Here is a 13,179-nt window from a genome sequence, read left to right on the forward strand (position 1 = left end):
CCCCCTCCACCTCCCTCCGTGACCCCTTCCCCCTCCTCCTCCTCCCTCCGTGACCCCTTCCCCCTCCTCCCTCCGTGACCCCTTCCCCCTCCTCCTCCTCCCTCCGTGACCCCTTCCCCCTCCTCCTCCTCCCTCCGTGACCCCTTCCCCCTCCTCCCTCCGTGACCCCTTCCCCCTCCTCCCTCCGTGACCCCTTCCTCCTCCTCCTCCTCCCTCCGTGACCCCTTCCCTCCTCCACCTCCCTCCGAGACCCCTTCCTCCTCCTCCTCCTCCTCCTCCCTCCCTCCCTCCGTGACCACTTCCCTCTCCTCCTCCTTCATGAACCCTTCCCCCTCCCCTTCCCTCCACCCCCTTCCCCCTATGACCCCCCACCCTCCACGACCCCCTCCCCCATGACTCCTCGCTGTCTCTTCCATCTCCTCCTCCCCCCTCCCATTGCCCTTTCCCTCCCCACCCTTCCCGTGTGCCCCCTCCAGCCCCATCGGGAAGCCGCCCCCACCCCCCGGTTACCTGCCGTCCTCCCGCTCGCCGCCGCTCCGGTTGCACGGACGCGGTCCAGTCGCCGAGCAACACCGTTGCTAGTCGCAACCGTGAACACATTCCTCATTGGATGAACCCGCATAGGATCCTGAAGCAAGGAGCTCGCCGATTGGTCTGCGCTTTCGAACGTGGAGCAGGAAGTGGGCGGCGGGGAGCTGGGGAGGGATTCACCGGCCGAGAGAGGGCGGTGGGTGCTGATCCCCCCGGGTGCCCGCGTGACCGGGCGGTGGGTGCTGATCCCCCCGGGTGCCCGCGTGACCGGGCGGTGGGTGCTGATCCCCCCGGGTGCCCGCGTGACCGGGCGGTGGGTGCTGACTCCCCCGGGTGCCCGCGTGACCGGGCGGTGGGTGCTGATCCCCCCGGGTGCCCGCGTGACCGGGCGGTGGGTGCTGACTCCCCCGGGTGCCCGCGTGACCGGGCGGTGGGTGCTGACACCCCCGGGTGCGTGTGACACCGGGCGGTGGGTGCTGACTCCCCCGGGTGCGTGTGACACCGGGCGGTGGGTGCTGACACCCCCGGGTGCATGCCTGACCGGGCTGTGGGTGCTGACACCCCCGGGTGCATGCGACACCGGGCGGTGGGTGCTGACACCCCCGGGTACATGCGACACCGGGCGGTGGGTGCTGATACCCCCGGGTGCATGCGTGACCGGGCGGTGGGTGCTGATTCCCCCGGGTGCACGCGTTACTGGGCGGTGGGTGCTAATTACGCTTGGTGTATGCGTGACTGGATGCTGTGAAATTTTAGAACCTGCGTAAAAAAAAGTTACTTGATTTTGCACAGACAATAACCCAATGTATCCTATTTTTAAAAACACACTTAAATGGCTTATGTTAGTGAAAAGATACACTTTGCATCTTGACCAGGGCAAATTTCCTTCAGTTGCGTAAATTTTCAGAATAACCTATCCCAGAAACTTAATCATTTTAATATCTCCCAAAAAGCACATTTCTTAATTAAATTGTTGTACAGTGTACTTATTTATTTGTAATCTAGTAAAGTGCAGGTACTCCAAGTGATAATTTTAAATACCCTATGAACCAGGTGGACTGCGATTGGTGAATGAGTGCTGAAATTCCTGTTTTTGTAAATGTTAAAAATATACTCATGAATGTAGTATTTCCCATTAACTTTTTAGTGAAGGTGTCAAAAGAGTTGGAGGATATGACACATATAGACTCGAGAATATGAGCGCACACACACGCTTAATATGTGATGGTTAGTTGGCTACAGCAGTTTGAGCTCATATAATAACATGAAATCTGTTGCTGTATCACTTGACCAGAGAATGTTGCTGTTTCTCATGGCTTCATCTTCACAGAGCACTGCACAGAGGCTGCAATACACAAACAAATTATTTGGCCTTACGATTTCATGTAGTTATTTATCCTCTATTTCCTAACCCTTTTCCTAATCTCCAAGGTGAAGAAAACTAGATTAGATATACCAAACCAAATCAGTACATAAACAATGTAATGGGCAATTGTTCATGTGCAATAAGTTTAATTTTCTTGCCACCACTTTTTTTTCCCCAATAAACAAGTGGTATAAAAAACAGAAGGGATGTCAGGAAGTCAATACTAACTCATTCTCCCCAATTTCCTTACTTATAAACTTCCATTTCTCCCTCATAGCTAAACCTACACACTTCTTTCTATTTTACTCTTCCTAACTTGCCTCTGATTTCTGGTTTTGTGGTGGCTGCTTTTAACCTAGCAGCCCTTCTCATAGAATTCCACAAGTACAGAGCAAAAAGCATGGTTCCATCCAGTATCTCTATCCGGATCGCAAGCTGCTGCCCCCACCATCGGCAGCTCATGTACACACAAAAATATCTAGAGAAGATAAATACCTTCCTTCCCTTTTATTCAGCTATCTAGCTGAATGAAGGGGAAGAAAGGATGGTGCATTTTGGGAAGTTAAACCAGGGCTCTGGGGAGCGTTGTAGAACAGTGAGATCTAGGGGTACAAGTACATAGTTCCCTGAAAGTGGCGACACAGGTAGATAGGGTGGTGGAGAAGGCATATGGCATACTTGGCTTCATCAGCCGAGGCAGTGAGCATAAAAGTTAGGACATCTTTTTTACGGTTGTACAAAATGTTGGTTAGGTCACACCTGGGGGATCATGTGCTGTTCTGCTCACCACACTACAGGAAGGATGTGATGATTAAGCTAGAGAGGGTGCAGAGAAGGTTCACAAGGATGTTGCCTAGATTGGAGGGCTTGAATTAGGAGAGATTGGATAGGCTGAATCTGTTTTCCCTGGAGCGAAAGAAGCTGAGACGTGACGTGATAGAGATATATAAAATCGTGAGAGACATAGATAGGGTAGATAGCCATTTCCCATAGTAGGGGTGTCTAAAACTAGAGGGTATAGGTTTAAGGTGAGAGGAGTGTATTTTTCACACAAAGAGTAGTTGGAAGTTAAGTGGGCAATGGATGCCAGCAGGTAGACTAGCGAGGGAATAGCAGTGGGCATGCTGCCCCTCAAGTGAACAAGGGGCGACATGTCAGGCAGTGGATGTGCGAGTTAAAACAGACAACCATGTGGGAAACATGCAACAACTTTTGACTGCTACTGGACCCCAAGCCATGGCAGGTTTGGAAAGGGCTTTCTCACTGATTTCAACACTCTGCAAAGATGTGCAAAAAAACTCAGCAAGATTTCAAGCAGAGTCATTTCAGACACCAGTGAGAAGGTTTTTACAGCATTTTGCAAAGTGATTACACAATCGTTGAAATTAACACTGACTCTCAGAACAGCAGGAGCAAAATCTCTCATTTCCTTGAAATTGTCTATTTGGCCACCAATGTCATATTTCATGCAGGCTTTTCAACTGCATTACTAATGTGCAGGAAATCAGACTGTTCTATTCACTATCACGATAAAAATAGCAAGATCACAGTTCACCAGTTTTCTTTTAAAGAATAATGAAGTTAATATTTCAGACAAAGAATATTTTCATGCCCTTGGTCCTGGAAATGGAAGTAACTCATTCGTTGTACTTTTAGAGGTTGAGAATTAGCACTGGGTTAAGTAGAAGACAGACAGGTGGCTTTACTAAATGTCAGGAGAGAAGATGGAAAATACTTTTAAGGAACTGCTCTGGTTTTGCCTCTGAGACTAGGATAAGTAACATATTACATTAATAGCAGCAATTCTAACATTAAGAATGTAAAACTATGGCTTGACACACTAATTATTTGTGAATTCTGGAAAATGGTCAGCCCAGGCACCATCACAGACACTGGGAATGCCGTCACTCTCAAGGTTAAAGGGTTACATGAAAATTAATACTTTGTTCAAAATTGGTAAAATCAAAAAAAGTCTCATTTGGTATAAAAAAGACTGAATAGAATTTCTTTTTAAATTTCAGCTTTGAGTAACATTAAGTAAAGGATTTGCTAACACTGCAAGTTGTTCATTTTGAAAAGAACAAGTTGTCAACCACAAAATATTTTCTATGAATGTTCTCAAAAATTTAAGGAGTTTATTCTGGAATGGAGATTTTATTGCAAACTTTAACAGGATTAAAGACTAAATGACAACATCCAGGGTTACAAGGAGAGGGTGATTGGGTAACAGATTTCTCTCCCATTTGTCTCCTCATGCTGTTGCTGCAGACTTGTGGAATGGAGCTGTACCTGCATTGCCTGCAGCTTATTTCAACCATATATCCCTAGTTACATCAAACTGTCACATCAACATGCCACAGCTTGTCTGTATACAGCATCGAATCCAATTAACAAACTACCAGAACGTCAAATTTATTAATCCTGAGGATATGTTGCCCCAACTTGGTGCTGGTGGATTGGGTAATTCATTAACCACTGTTTTGCAATGTTGCTTAAATTAATTACTTGGGACCAATATTTTAGCCTTCTTGAAAATATTGAAATTAATGGAACATTCGTCTCATTTCACCCTTCATCTTTGTAAATCTAAATAAATTGGAATCAACACTAACTAAATAATTTTAATTAGTTTAATTCAGACATGGACACTACATTGATGCTAACCATAATATGCAATTAACCTGGAATATGTCATGTAAGGATTACAGAAAATAAATAAAATCTATTTCGCAGCAGTAATTTTCCTTATAATTTTGGTTTTGTTTGTGTGTGCATAAGTGTACAATTGAATCTGTGGGAGTGCAAGTATCTGTTTGCATATTTTAAATAGTTATTTTGAAGTACAGAGTAATTGTCCTTACCATCAAAATCACTACATTTTATAATTAAGTTGCTTTCTTAGACTATGTATCTTCCAATTCTGCCAATAGGTAGTATACAAGTCAAGGCTGCAACAAGTGAGGAAACTGTTACTATAGATATAGAATACCCAATATCTTTCACTAAAAGCTGTCATAATACACATAACAGCGAAGATTAGCCAGTGAATGATAAACAAATGCAGAGATGCATTTCTAATGTTGAGAATACTGAAGCGCATGCATGTTGCTTCCTTAAAGGCTGAAGTCGAAGTTAAGATCAGATTTTCCCATCTTCTGTTTGTAAACGGCATCAAATTTCTCATTCATTGATACAGTGAAGATATCCTTCCATAGGCCAACTCGACCTGAAATTTTAAAAAAGTTCAATTTATTATCTTCAGCTTGATGAAAATGTAATTCCTGAAGTTAGGAATACATTTGAATCGATGTGCTGAAGGCAACATGCTGATTCTATGATCAGGACCAACTAAATCTGCAAGGTAAGTTTCAAGGATATCATTTCAAATTGTAGTCAATCAAGTTCAGGAATATCAAAGAATGACACCTTGATTATTCCATGCTTTAATGTTCTGTTTAATAGGGAATTTAACAATTTGATATAGCTTAAAAGACCCATTGCATCACGAGATATAGTGATAGATCCACTTTGTAAGTATAATACATATGAATATTTGTAACTTAAGTTGCACAGACAAGTTAATCAGTAAAAACCTTGCTATTCAGTTATGCTGTAGGATTACTACTTATTTACGAATTAGTACACTATTAAAGGGGTGGGGGGTAGACTTTTAAATGGAGGTGAAGAAGGACCAGAAGTCAATGCAGATTATTGAGCACATGGGTGAGGGATAAAACATGGGCCAAGGTTTGGATACTATCAAAATTTATCTAGGGGAAGGGGGCAAAGTCAGCTAGCTGAACACTGGAACAGTCAGGTTTACAGTTGGGAAAGCCACTGACAGAGGTTTTCAAAAGATGGGCTGATGTGGGAGTCTATTGTTACAGAGAAGGAAGCAAGCAGTCATATCCAAGTACTTGAAGTTGGAAGTGTAATCTGCAGTCAAACAAGATGCCAAGATTGATCAGTAATGGTACAGAAATGAGGAACATGGCAGAATCTTGTCTGCTGCCTTTGGCACTTTTGAATATAAGTTCAAGAGAATGTGGAGTGATGTCTCACAGAGTAAAAAACTACATTCTTTAGCAGGGAGAAAGAAAGTTAGAAGTTGGGTCAATAGTTTGCAACAAAGGAATTAGTGGTATACCTGAGGCAAGAGAACCATTTGTAATGGTAAATAATGATGGGCACAAAAACAGAACTTTTACAGTGTGAAATTTATTGGAGTTTTGTGATTTAAAAACTGGAGGCACTTCCCATGGACAAAATGAGTATGCGGGGAGACAGATGGGGAAAATTTGAACTGTTTATTACTTTGAACACAAGAATGGTATTGTGGACCATATGTCAAGAATATTTTCACATGCTTAGTAGTAATTTTTGCCAGATTTGTTCCAATAATTACATTTAACCCACGTTACCCGCTCACTTGAAATTGTCAGATTAGATCATCCAGAAGGTACTGGAATATAAAACCATCATTTCTGAAGAAATATTGACCAATATGAATCCTCTATATTGTTTGCTGGTTATTCCAAACTATTAAGCTACTGCTTATTTTCATGCATTTCCAAAAGAAATGTTAACACAGAACAGTACACCACAGGAACAGACCCTTCGGTCCATCATGTCTGTGCCGACAATGATGCCAAACTAACTAATCCCATCAGCCGACACGTGGTCCATATCCCCCTATTCTCTGTCTATCCATGTGTCTGCCTCTTAAACATTGCTATCGTATCTGCATCTACCACCTCCACTGGCAGCCCTGACTCCATTCCTCAATTGATCCCATTGTCACATACTTCTATTCATTTTCTCTTACATTTGTAGAATTTAAGCAAGGGACCTAGCTCATAATCCAGGATGCCATCAACAGTTGGAGAGAAGATAAAATTAAATAAGGAAATTGTGATTAAGTGGTGGCAAAATTGGGTTTTAAAATCTTCAAAACTTGTAGAAGAGCGAGAAAGCTGAGTAAACTAAGGAGATTTGAGGGCCTGTAAAGAATGAATTGGAATAGGAGCTGGTGGATTGCAATTCAACAACCACACATTGATAAGGGAAAAGAGGAGCATACAGTATGCCTCCGCAGTTAGAATTTAGCAAGAATGACAGAAAATCTTTGAGAAGTAACAGCATGGTAAATAAAATCAATGAGATCAGAAAAACTCAGTTTTCCTCTTTCTCTAGTAAAGTATTAGACTATCTGATAGAAGAATTTTTTCCTATATCATGTCTAACGAATGAAAAAAAGTTAACACTTCCACAGATCTTGCAAATAATAGGACTTCATAATACACTTCAGAGGTACTGAAATGTAAATATCTAATTCTTTCAAAGCCCACTGTCACAATGGAGACCAATTAAGAGGTTGGTATCAAAGGAAAGGGTGAAATTTACAATGGCAATAAGAGCAGATGCAAAAGACCAGGAGCAGAAGGCGGCAGTTAGCTTCTATTTCAAACAATCACATACTAAATCAGTAATTTCTTAAGGCAGTTCAGCTGATAAATACCAATGTCTTCTGCCAGTTAGAAAATCATTATAGTATGAGAGTGCTATATGACAGAAATTTTTTGTTTGCATATTTGAGGAACAGAAAAACACCACAGCCCAGCAATTCAATAAATTCAATGAGGAATGAAAATTCTGCTTCAGATTACATGCTCCTAATGTGCTAGATTTATGACTGCAGGTGTTAATAGCAAAATATTTGATGATGGGTATAGATCAAATGTAAAGTGAAAGAAATCAGATAATCGAGAGGTGCCAAGAAATGTAACACATGCAGCATAAGGGATCTGAAGAATGTCAGGACTGCAGCTTTTTTGGATGATGAAAAAAAAGCCACAGGATTCTGACAGGTGCCTCTTTAGAATTCCAAGGTGTCAAGACTTCAAGAACAGTACAGCTATATCCAAATCAATGGAAAATAAAAATAAATCGGCAAAACATTCAAGAGCAGAATCCCATTTGTGCATAACAGAAAATAACTGATGATTTAAAAATGTCAAAACCATGTTGAAGATAATGGATCTTAATGGATAATGAGCAATCTAAATTAATGGCAGCTTTTTCTTACTTTAGCGGCAGACATCAATGGATAATAAGTACTCAGGTCTCAATGTAATACAGAGACAAGAAGATTAACAAGTATAAAAGGGATAAAACAATAATTGTATTAGAACAGAAAGCAATGACATTCCTTTGCCAAGATCATTAAGATTGGGGTTTGTGGAAAATAAATTGTGAAGAGTTTTGATTTGTCTAATTAACACACTCTTATCATTAATTCAGTTTCAAATCTTAAATGGTAATTTCCTTACTTACGCTTAATTCTCTATGGGGTGACCCTCAAAGTGAACACGGAATGCTCGAATAACAAAATGAAAATAGTACCTCTATTAAACAAAGTAAAAAGCATGTGGCTGAAGTGACACAAGGAATTAGTTACCCACTGGAATTTAGTTTTCCTTTAACCAAATGCATAAAATAAAAATTTAAGAAATACTTGATTAATTAAGAACTGTGATACCCACCTTGCTGTAATATACCTGCCTGCGGGTTTAGATGAAAAGCCACAAAAGAGAAGGACAATGGGATATGGTCTAGTCTACCTTCTCACCAACTATACTAGGTCTTCAGTTCAATGAGTCGAAACACTAAAAACAAAAAGGAAGAAACCAAAATGCTTCAAATAAACAAAACTTAGAAAACAAAAAAATAAGCAAATGAATGTGCAGTAATCAACTTAAATATTTTTCATCTAATAATTTTTTCTGGGTAATTTCTATAGCTCACATCTATGCAAAACTGATATAATGAAAACAATGAATAAAACTAAAAATATGAAAATGCAGACAACCGAACAAACTGAATTTTTATTATTTGATCCTTTGCAGGTATAGTTTATAGTTCCTTTCAGTTTCAGATCACACTGACTCCTCCACATTACTCCATCTGTTCTAGATCACACCCACTCCCGAACATCATTCTCTTAAGTTCTAAATCACATTCACCATCCAACATCATTCTCTTCAGTTCTAGATCACAATCACTCTTCGACATCATTACTTTCTGTCCCACCAGTCTCTCACTCCCAATGTCATTCCTTTCAGTTCCAGATCAGAATTGAATTTTAATGCTATGCATTACCTTTCATCATATCAGTTAATTTGCTTGTACTATTTTCTCGCTGCCATTTTTTCCTTTTATATGTGCAAGATGAGTGATGCCTGGAATTATCCATCTGAATATGATAGTAATCCAGTTATGAATGTAGTTCTAAATAATGAGACAAATAGGTCCATGTTCACAGTAGGAGAACAGCTACAGGAACATTAGTGGAATGCTACTTGCATCCATTGGAAACAGTGAAATCCAAATAATCTATATCAGAAGCATACAAAATATTATAAATTGTGTGTTTCTAATGGAAAGAGGCATATCTGGAAACGCAATCTCAATTATCCGTTGCATGTATGGAGGACATCTGAAGATATACATTTACCTTCCACCTTCACAAGTTTGAAAGATCTACAGATATTTTTACACAGTCTTTAAGATTACCTATATTTATCAAGACTATGATGAATTCAATTAACTAAATTTCAAAATAAACTTGTACAATTATGCACCTATGTTCAATCTAATTCCTTAAGTTTATATTTGAGGTGGCACAGAGGTGCAGCAGGTAGTACTGCCCCTTCACAGATCCAGCAACTCAGATACAACCCTGATAGTGTGCTGTATGAAGTTTGCATATTCTCCCTGAGACTACGTGGGTTTCCCTTAATTGTTCTAGTTTCCTCCAGAACCCAAAAACATACTGACAGGATAACCGGCTATTGGAAATTTCCCCTCGTATAGTTGGGTGGCAGGAAAATCAGGGGGTACTGATGGGTCTGTGCGAGAGAAGAGGTTGAAGGGAGGCCAGTCGGGGAATGGAACTCATGGTGTGCTGAGAGCCAGCATGGTCTCGATGGGCTGAATGGCCTCCCGTGTCAAACAGAAATGATATATTTACTTCACAGCAGCATCCATTGCCACACTGCATATTGGTCTAAAAACTGTTATGTACTTAAAAATGTGTATAGTGGCATTTCATGCAGGCATTGTGCATGCTATAAAAGGCCTCACTTGAACAAGTAACCAAAAAGGCCTTTCGTACTCATACATTGCTTACAGTGAAGGAAAAAAGAGATGGATGTAGCAAAATGAACTGGGAATCTATTTGGCTCGGGGGGGGGGGGGGGGGGGGAGCAGGGGATGAGGATTTTGGCAGATTAGGACTGTGTGGGTGGGTAGAGGATCACTGACGAGGATGAAGGGGATTCAGGAAGAAGACAGGGTAAATGGGGAGTAATTAACCATGGAGGAAGATTTTATTTGGTTTCAAGGTATCATTTGATTTGGTTTAGTTTCATTGACACCCTGACCATAGCCAAGGTAGGGTCAAGCCCTACAACCAACACCAAAGCAGGCCTCAGCCCCCTGGTTAGGTCCTGCTTCATTGTAGGAGGCACTCCCCACTCATGGGTCTCATATGCACAGCAGAACTTGAGGCATGATGTAGAAATAATCACTGCATACCATGTGACATCATCACCCATCATAGACACAGAAGCCAAACTGAACTTGTACAGTGCTTTTTATAAATCCACAAAACATACCAGAACATTAAACAAAAAGATCAAGTTGTATAGCAAGGTTTCTCAATTTTTTCTTTTGCTTTTCTCAGCACTTACCTCTCCCAATGGGAAGGGCTTCTGCATTACAGCATTGGTCCACAAGCTGGTGGCAATGTTCAATTATAGCCTCCATTTGAGTTTTATCATATGATACTCCAAGGAACCGGACCAAGAGTTCCACGGTACCTGCAAGATTCTTCCGCCAGGAGCAAAAGACAGACTTAACTGGAATATCTTTGGATGTCAGGAAAACTGCTACTAAATTATTATACAGTTCATGACAACCTTACTAATACCAGATCAATATGTCAGCTGGCAAAAGGTAGTTATGCATCCTAATTACATCTTCATGGAAAATGAATACTCAGATTCATTTTTGCTTGATGTGTGTAAACCATTGATTACGTCCTCCTCAATCATTTAAGTGTCTTAACTGCTCCTTGCCAAAAGGAATGACAAGTTATAGTTAAAGATATTTTTCCAGTGCTGAACTGAGCAATGATGCATATGATCCAATTGATGGAAACTGCATGACGTATTGGAACGCAGGTAATATTGTCTGATTTGTCATCTTTCTTTTAAGAACCAATGAATTTTAAGCTCTGATTTTCTCCCATCGTGCATCCACATCCTCCCCAATGAATCATAGTAACAAATAGCCCCTCATGTCCACATCAGTTTAAGAAGAGCCACGTCCCAACTCTCAGACTATAAACTGGAAGTGTTGATCCAGTTACCTTAAATACATTAATGGACCACCCTCCAGCTCCCTTTCAGACCATGTTTTCTAGACCATCGTCACTATTTGGATGAAAGATATTTTCCCTTCAACACTTTTCTGATACTCTATCAATTACCTCAGTAGTTCCTGTTCTCCTGATTACTGACTTGTCTGGAAAGGGAAACGGGCCCCATTCATCGTGTCTCAGGCTCTCAGTTTTACGCATCGTAATTACATCTTCATTGTTCTAAAGAAAACAACCCCCAGCCTGGCCTCTCTCCTCAGAGCATCCAAATGAAACTCCTGTGCATTCACTCCAGTAACATCACATCATATTACAGGTGTTATAATTAGAACTATATTTCAACTGTGGCCTAACAATCAGAAGTCAGAGTACTACAGCACAGAAACAGGCCCTTTGGTCCATCTAGTCCATGCTGACCTGATCTTCTGCCTAATCCCATCTACCCGCACTATATCCCTCCAAACCCCTTCCATCCATGTACCTATCCAAACTTCTCTTAAATGTTACAATTGAACCCACATCTACCACTTCCGCTTGCCATGCCATGCTTTTGTGTTCCAGTCCTCAGCTAATTAATTCCATTATCTATCTGGTATGCTATCTTGAGGGCTATTTTTTCCCAAGGCCAACATTCACTCCCCATCTCTAAATGCCCTTGAATCTTCTTGAACCTTCTGAGTAAATGTGCTCCCACAATGCTGTTGGCTAAGGAGTTTCAGGCTCTCACCCAGCAACAACAACAAAAGGAACCATGATAAATATTTCCAAGTGAAAATGATGTGCAACTAGGAAGGGAACCAGCAGGTGAGTGTCCTCGTGCTTGCTGCTCTTGCTCTTGCTCTTGATGGTAGCGATTGCCAGTTTGGGAGGTGTTATCACGGTAGCTTCGGCAAGTAACTGCAGTACATTTTGTAGGCGGTACACACTACCGTCACTGCACTGGTAGCAGAGGGAGTGATGTTTAGAGTGGCGAATAGAGTATCAATCAAGCATGCTTCTTTGGATTGTGTTGAGCTTCACATGAGAGCAGTTACAGCTGCACTCATCATTCAAGTGGAGAGTATATTTCATCCCAATCCTGAATTGTGCCTTGTAAGGACTTGTGGTGTCAGACAAGTCACACGATGGAATACCCCAATTTCTGTTCGTGGCCATGTATTTAACTGGCTGGTCCAGTTGGGTTTTGGATCAACGGTGAACCTCCCCACCCACCCCAGGAAGTTGATGATAAGGACTGGGTGACAGTAAAGCCAGTGAATGTCAAGATCTTGTTGGACGTGGTCACTGACTCAAACTTCTGTGGCACGAATTATAATTGCCACTTTATCAGTCCATGCCTGAGTGTTGTTTTGCTTTTGCTTTATGTAACCAAGGTCTACTTCACTGTCAGACGAATTGCAAAAGGAATTGAACTTTGTACTGTCAAGCAACAAAATCACTTCTGACTTTATGATAAAGCAACTGCAGATGATTCAGGTAAAGATACAATCCCACCAAACATCTGTGGATATGCATACCGAGAAATTCAACTTGACCCTCATTAATACACAAAAGGGTCATTGCGAGGTACACCATTTTGAACGCAAGTGTGCCACTACAAAATATAGTAGCACAGAAAAACCCAAAATATCAGGCAATACCTTTGTCTGTTGCATATTTTGTGAACCATGAAGCATGCAACGAACAGCAAGTCTGGGACAGAATCTAGGGTTGCTGTTAAGTTGGTGTAAATGTCCCAAGGTCAGGACCTTGAAAGTGGTGGTATAGAAGTGAGAGATCGGGGCCTGAGCCATAGTATGTTGATCAGCACATTGTCAAAAGTTTGTGGTGATGTCAAACCTTT

The 13,179-nt window shown here is 41.4% G+C and overlaps 2 protein-coding genes across 3 annotated transcripts in view; both read right to left on the reverse strand.

Annotated features, from left to right (window-relative positions):
- The window catches only part of LOC127578537 (EF-hand calcium-binding domain-containing protein 6-like), a 70,141-nt gene extending 67,782 nt beyond the window's left edge, over positions 1–2,359 (reverse strand). Inside the window, exons 1-2 of the mRNA XM_052030676.1 lie at positions 2,218–2,359; positions 511–1,290 (exon numbers count right to left, since the gene is read on the reverse strand). Of these exons, the coding sequence (XP_051886636.1) occupies positions 511–1,290; positions 2,218–2,359 (922 nt within the window). The remainder of the gene's footprint in view (positions 1–510; positions 1,291–2,217) is intronic.
- Positions 2,360–4,031: 1,672 nt separating this feature from the next.
- The window catches only part of sult4a1 (sulfotransferase family 4A, member 1), a 42,331-nt gene continuing 33,183 nt past the window's right edge, over positions 4,032–13,179 (reverse strand). The window contains exons 6-8 of one of the 2 annotated variants that reach the window (XR_007957520.1): positions 10,648–10,786; positions 8,440–8,562; positions 5,012–5,123 (exon numbers count right to left, since the gene is read on the reverse strand). Coding sequence is in view for 1 of the 2 variants with exons in the window: in XM_052030417.1 (XP_051886377.1) it covers positions 5,011–5,123; positions 10,648–10,786 (252 nt within the window). In the remaining variant the exon portion in view is untranslated. Of the gene's footprint in view, positions 5,124–8,439; positions 8,563–10,647; positions 10,787–13,179 lie in introns of both variants that reach the window. The other variant, XM_052030417.1, reaches the window with a different exon arrangement.

Source organism: Pristis pectinata, chromosome 15 (assembly GCF_009764475.1).
Source record: "Pristis pectinata isolate sPriPec2 chromosome 15, sPriPec2.1.pri, whole genome shotgun sequence".
In the NCBI taxonomy this organism is placed as follows: domain Eukaryota; kingdom Metazoa; phylum Chordata; class Chondrichthyes; order Rhinopristiformes; family Pristidae; genus Pristis; species Pristis pectinata.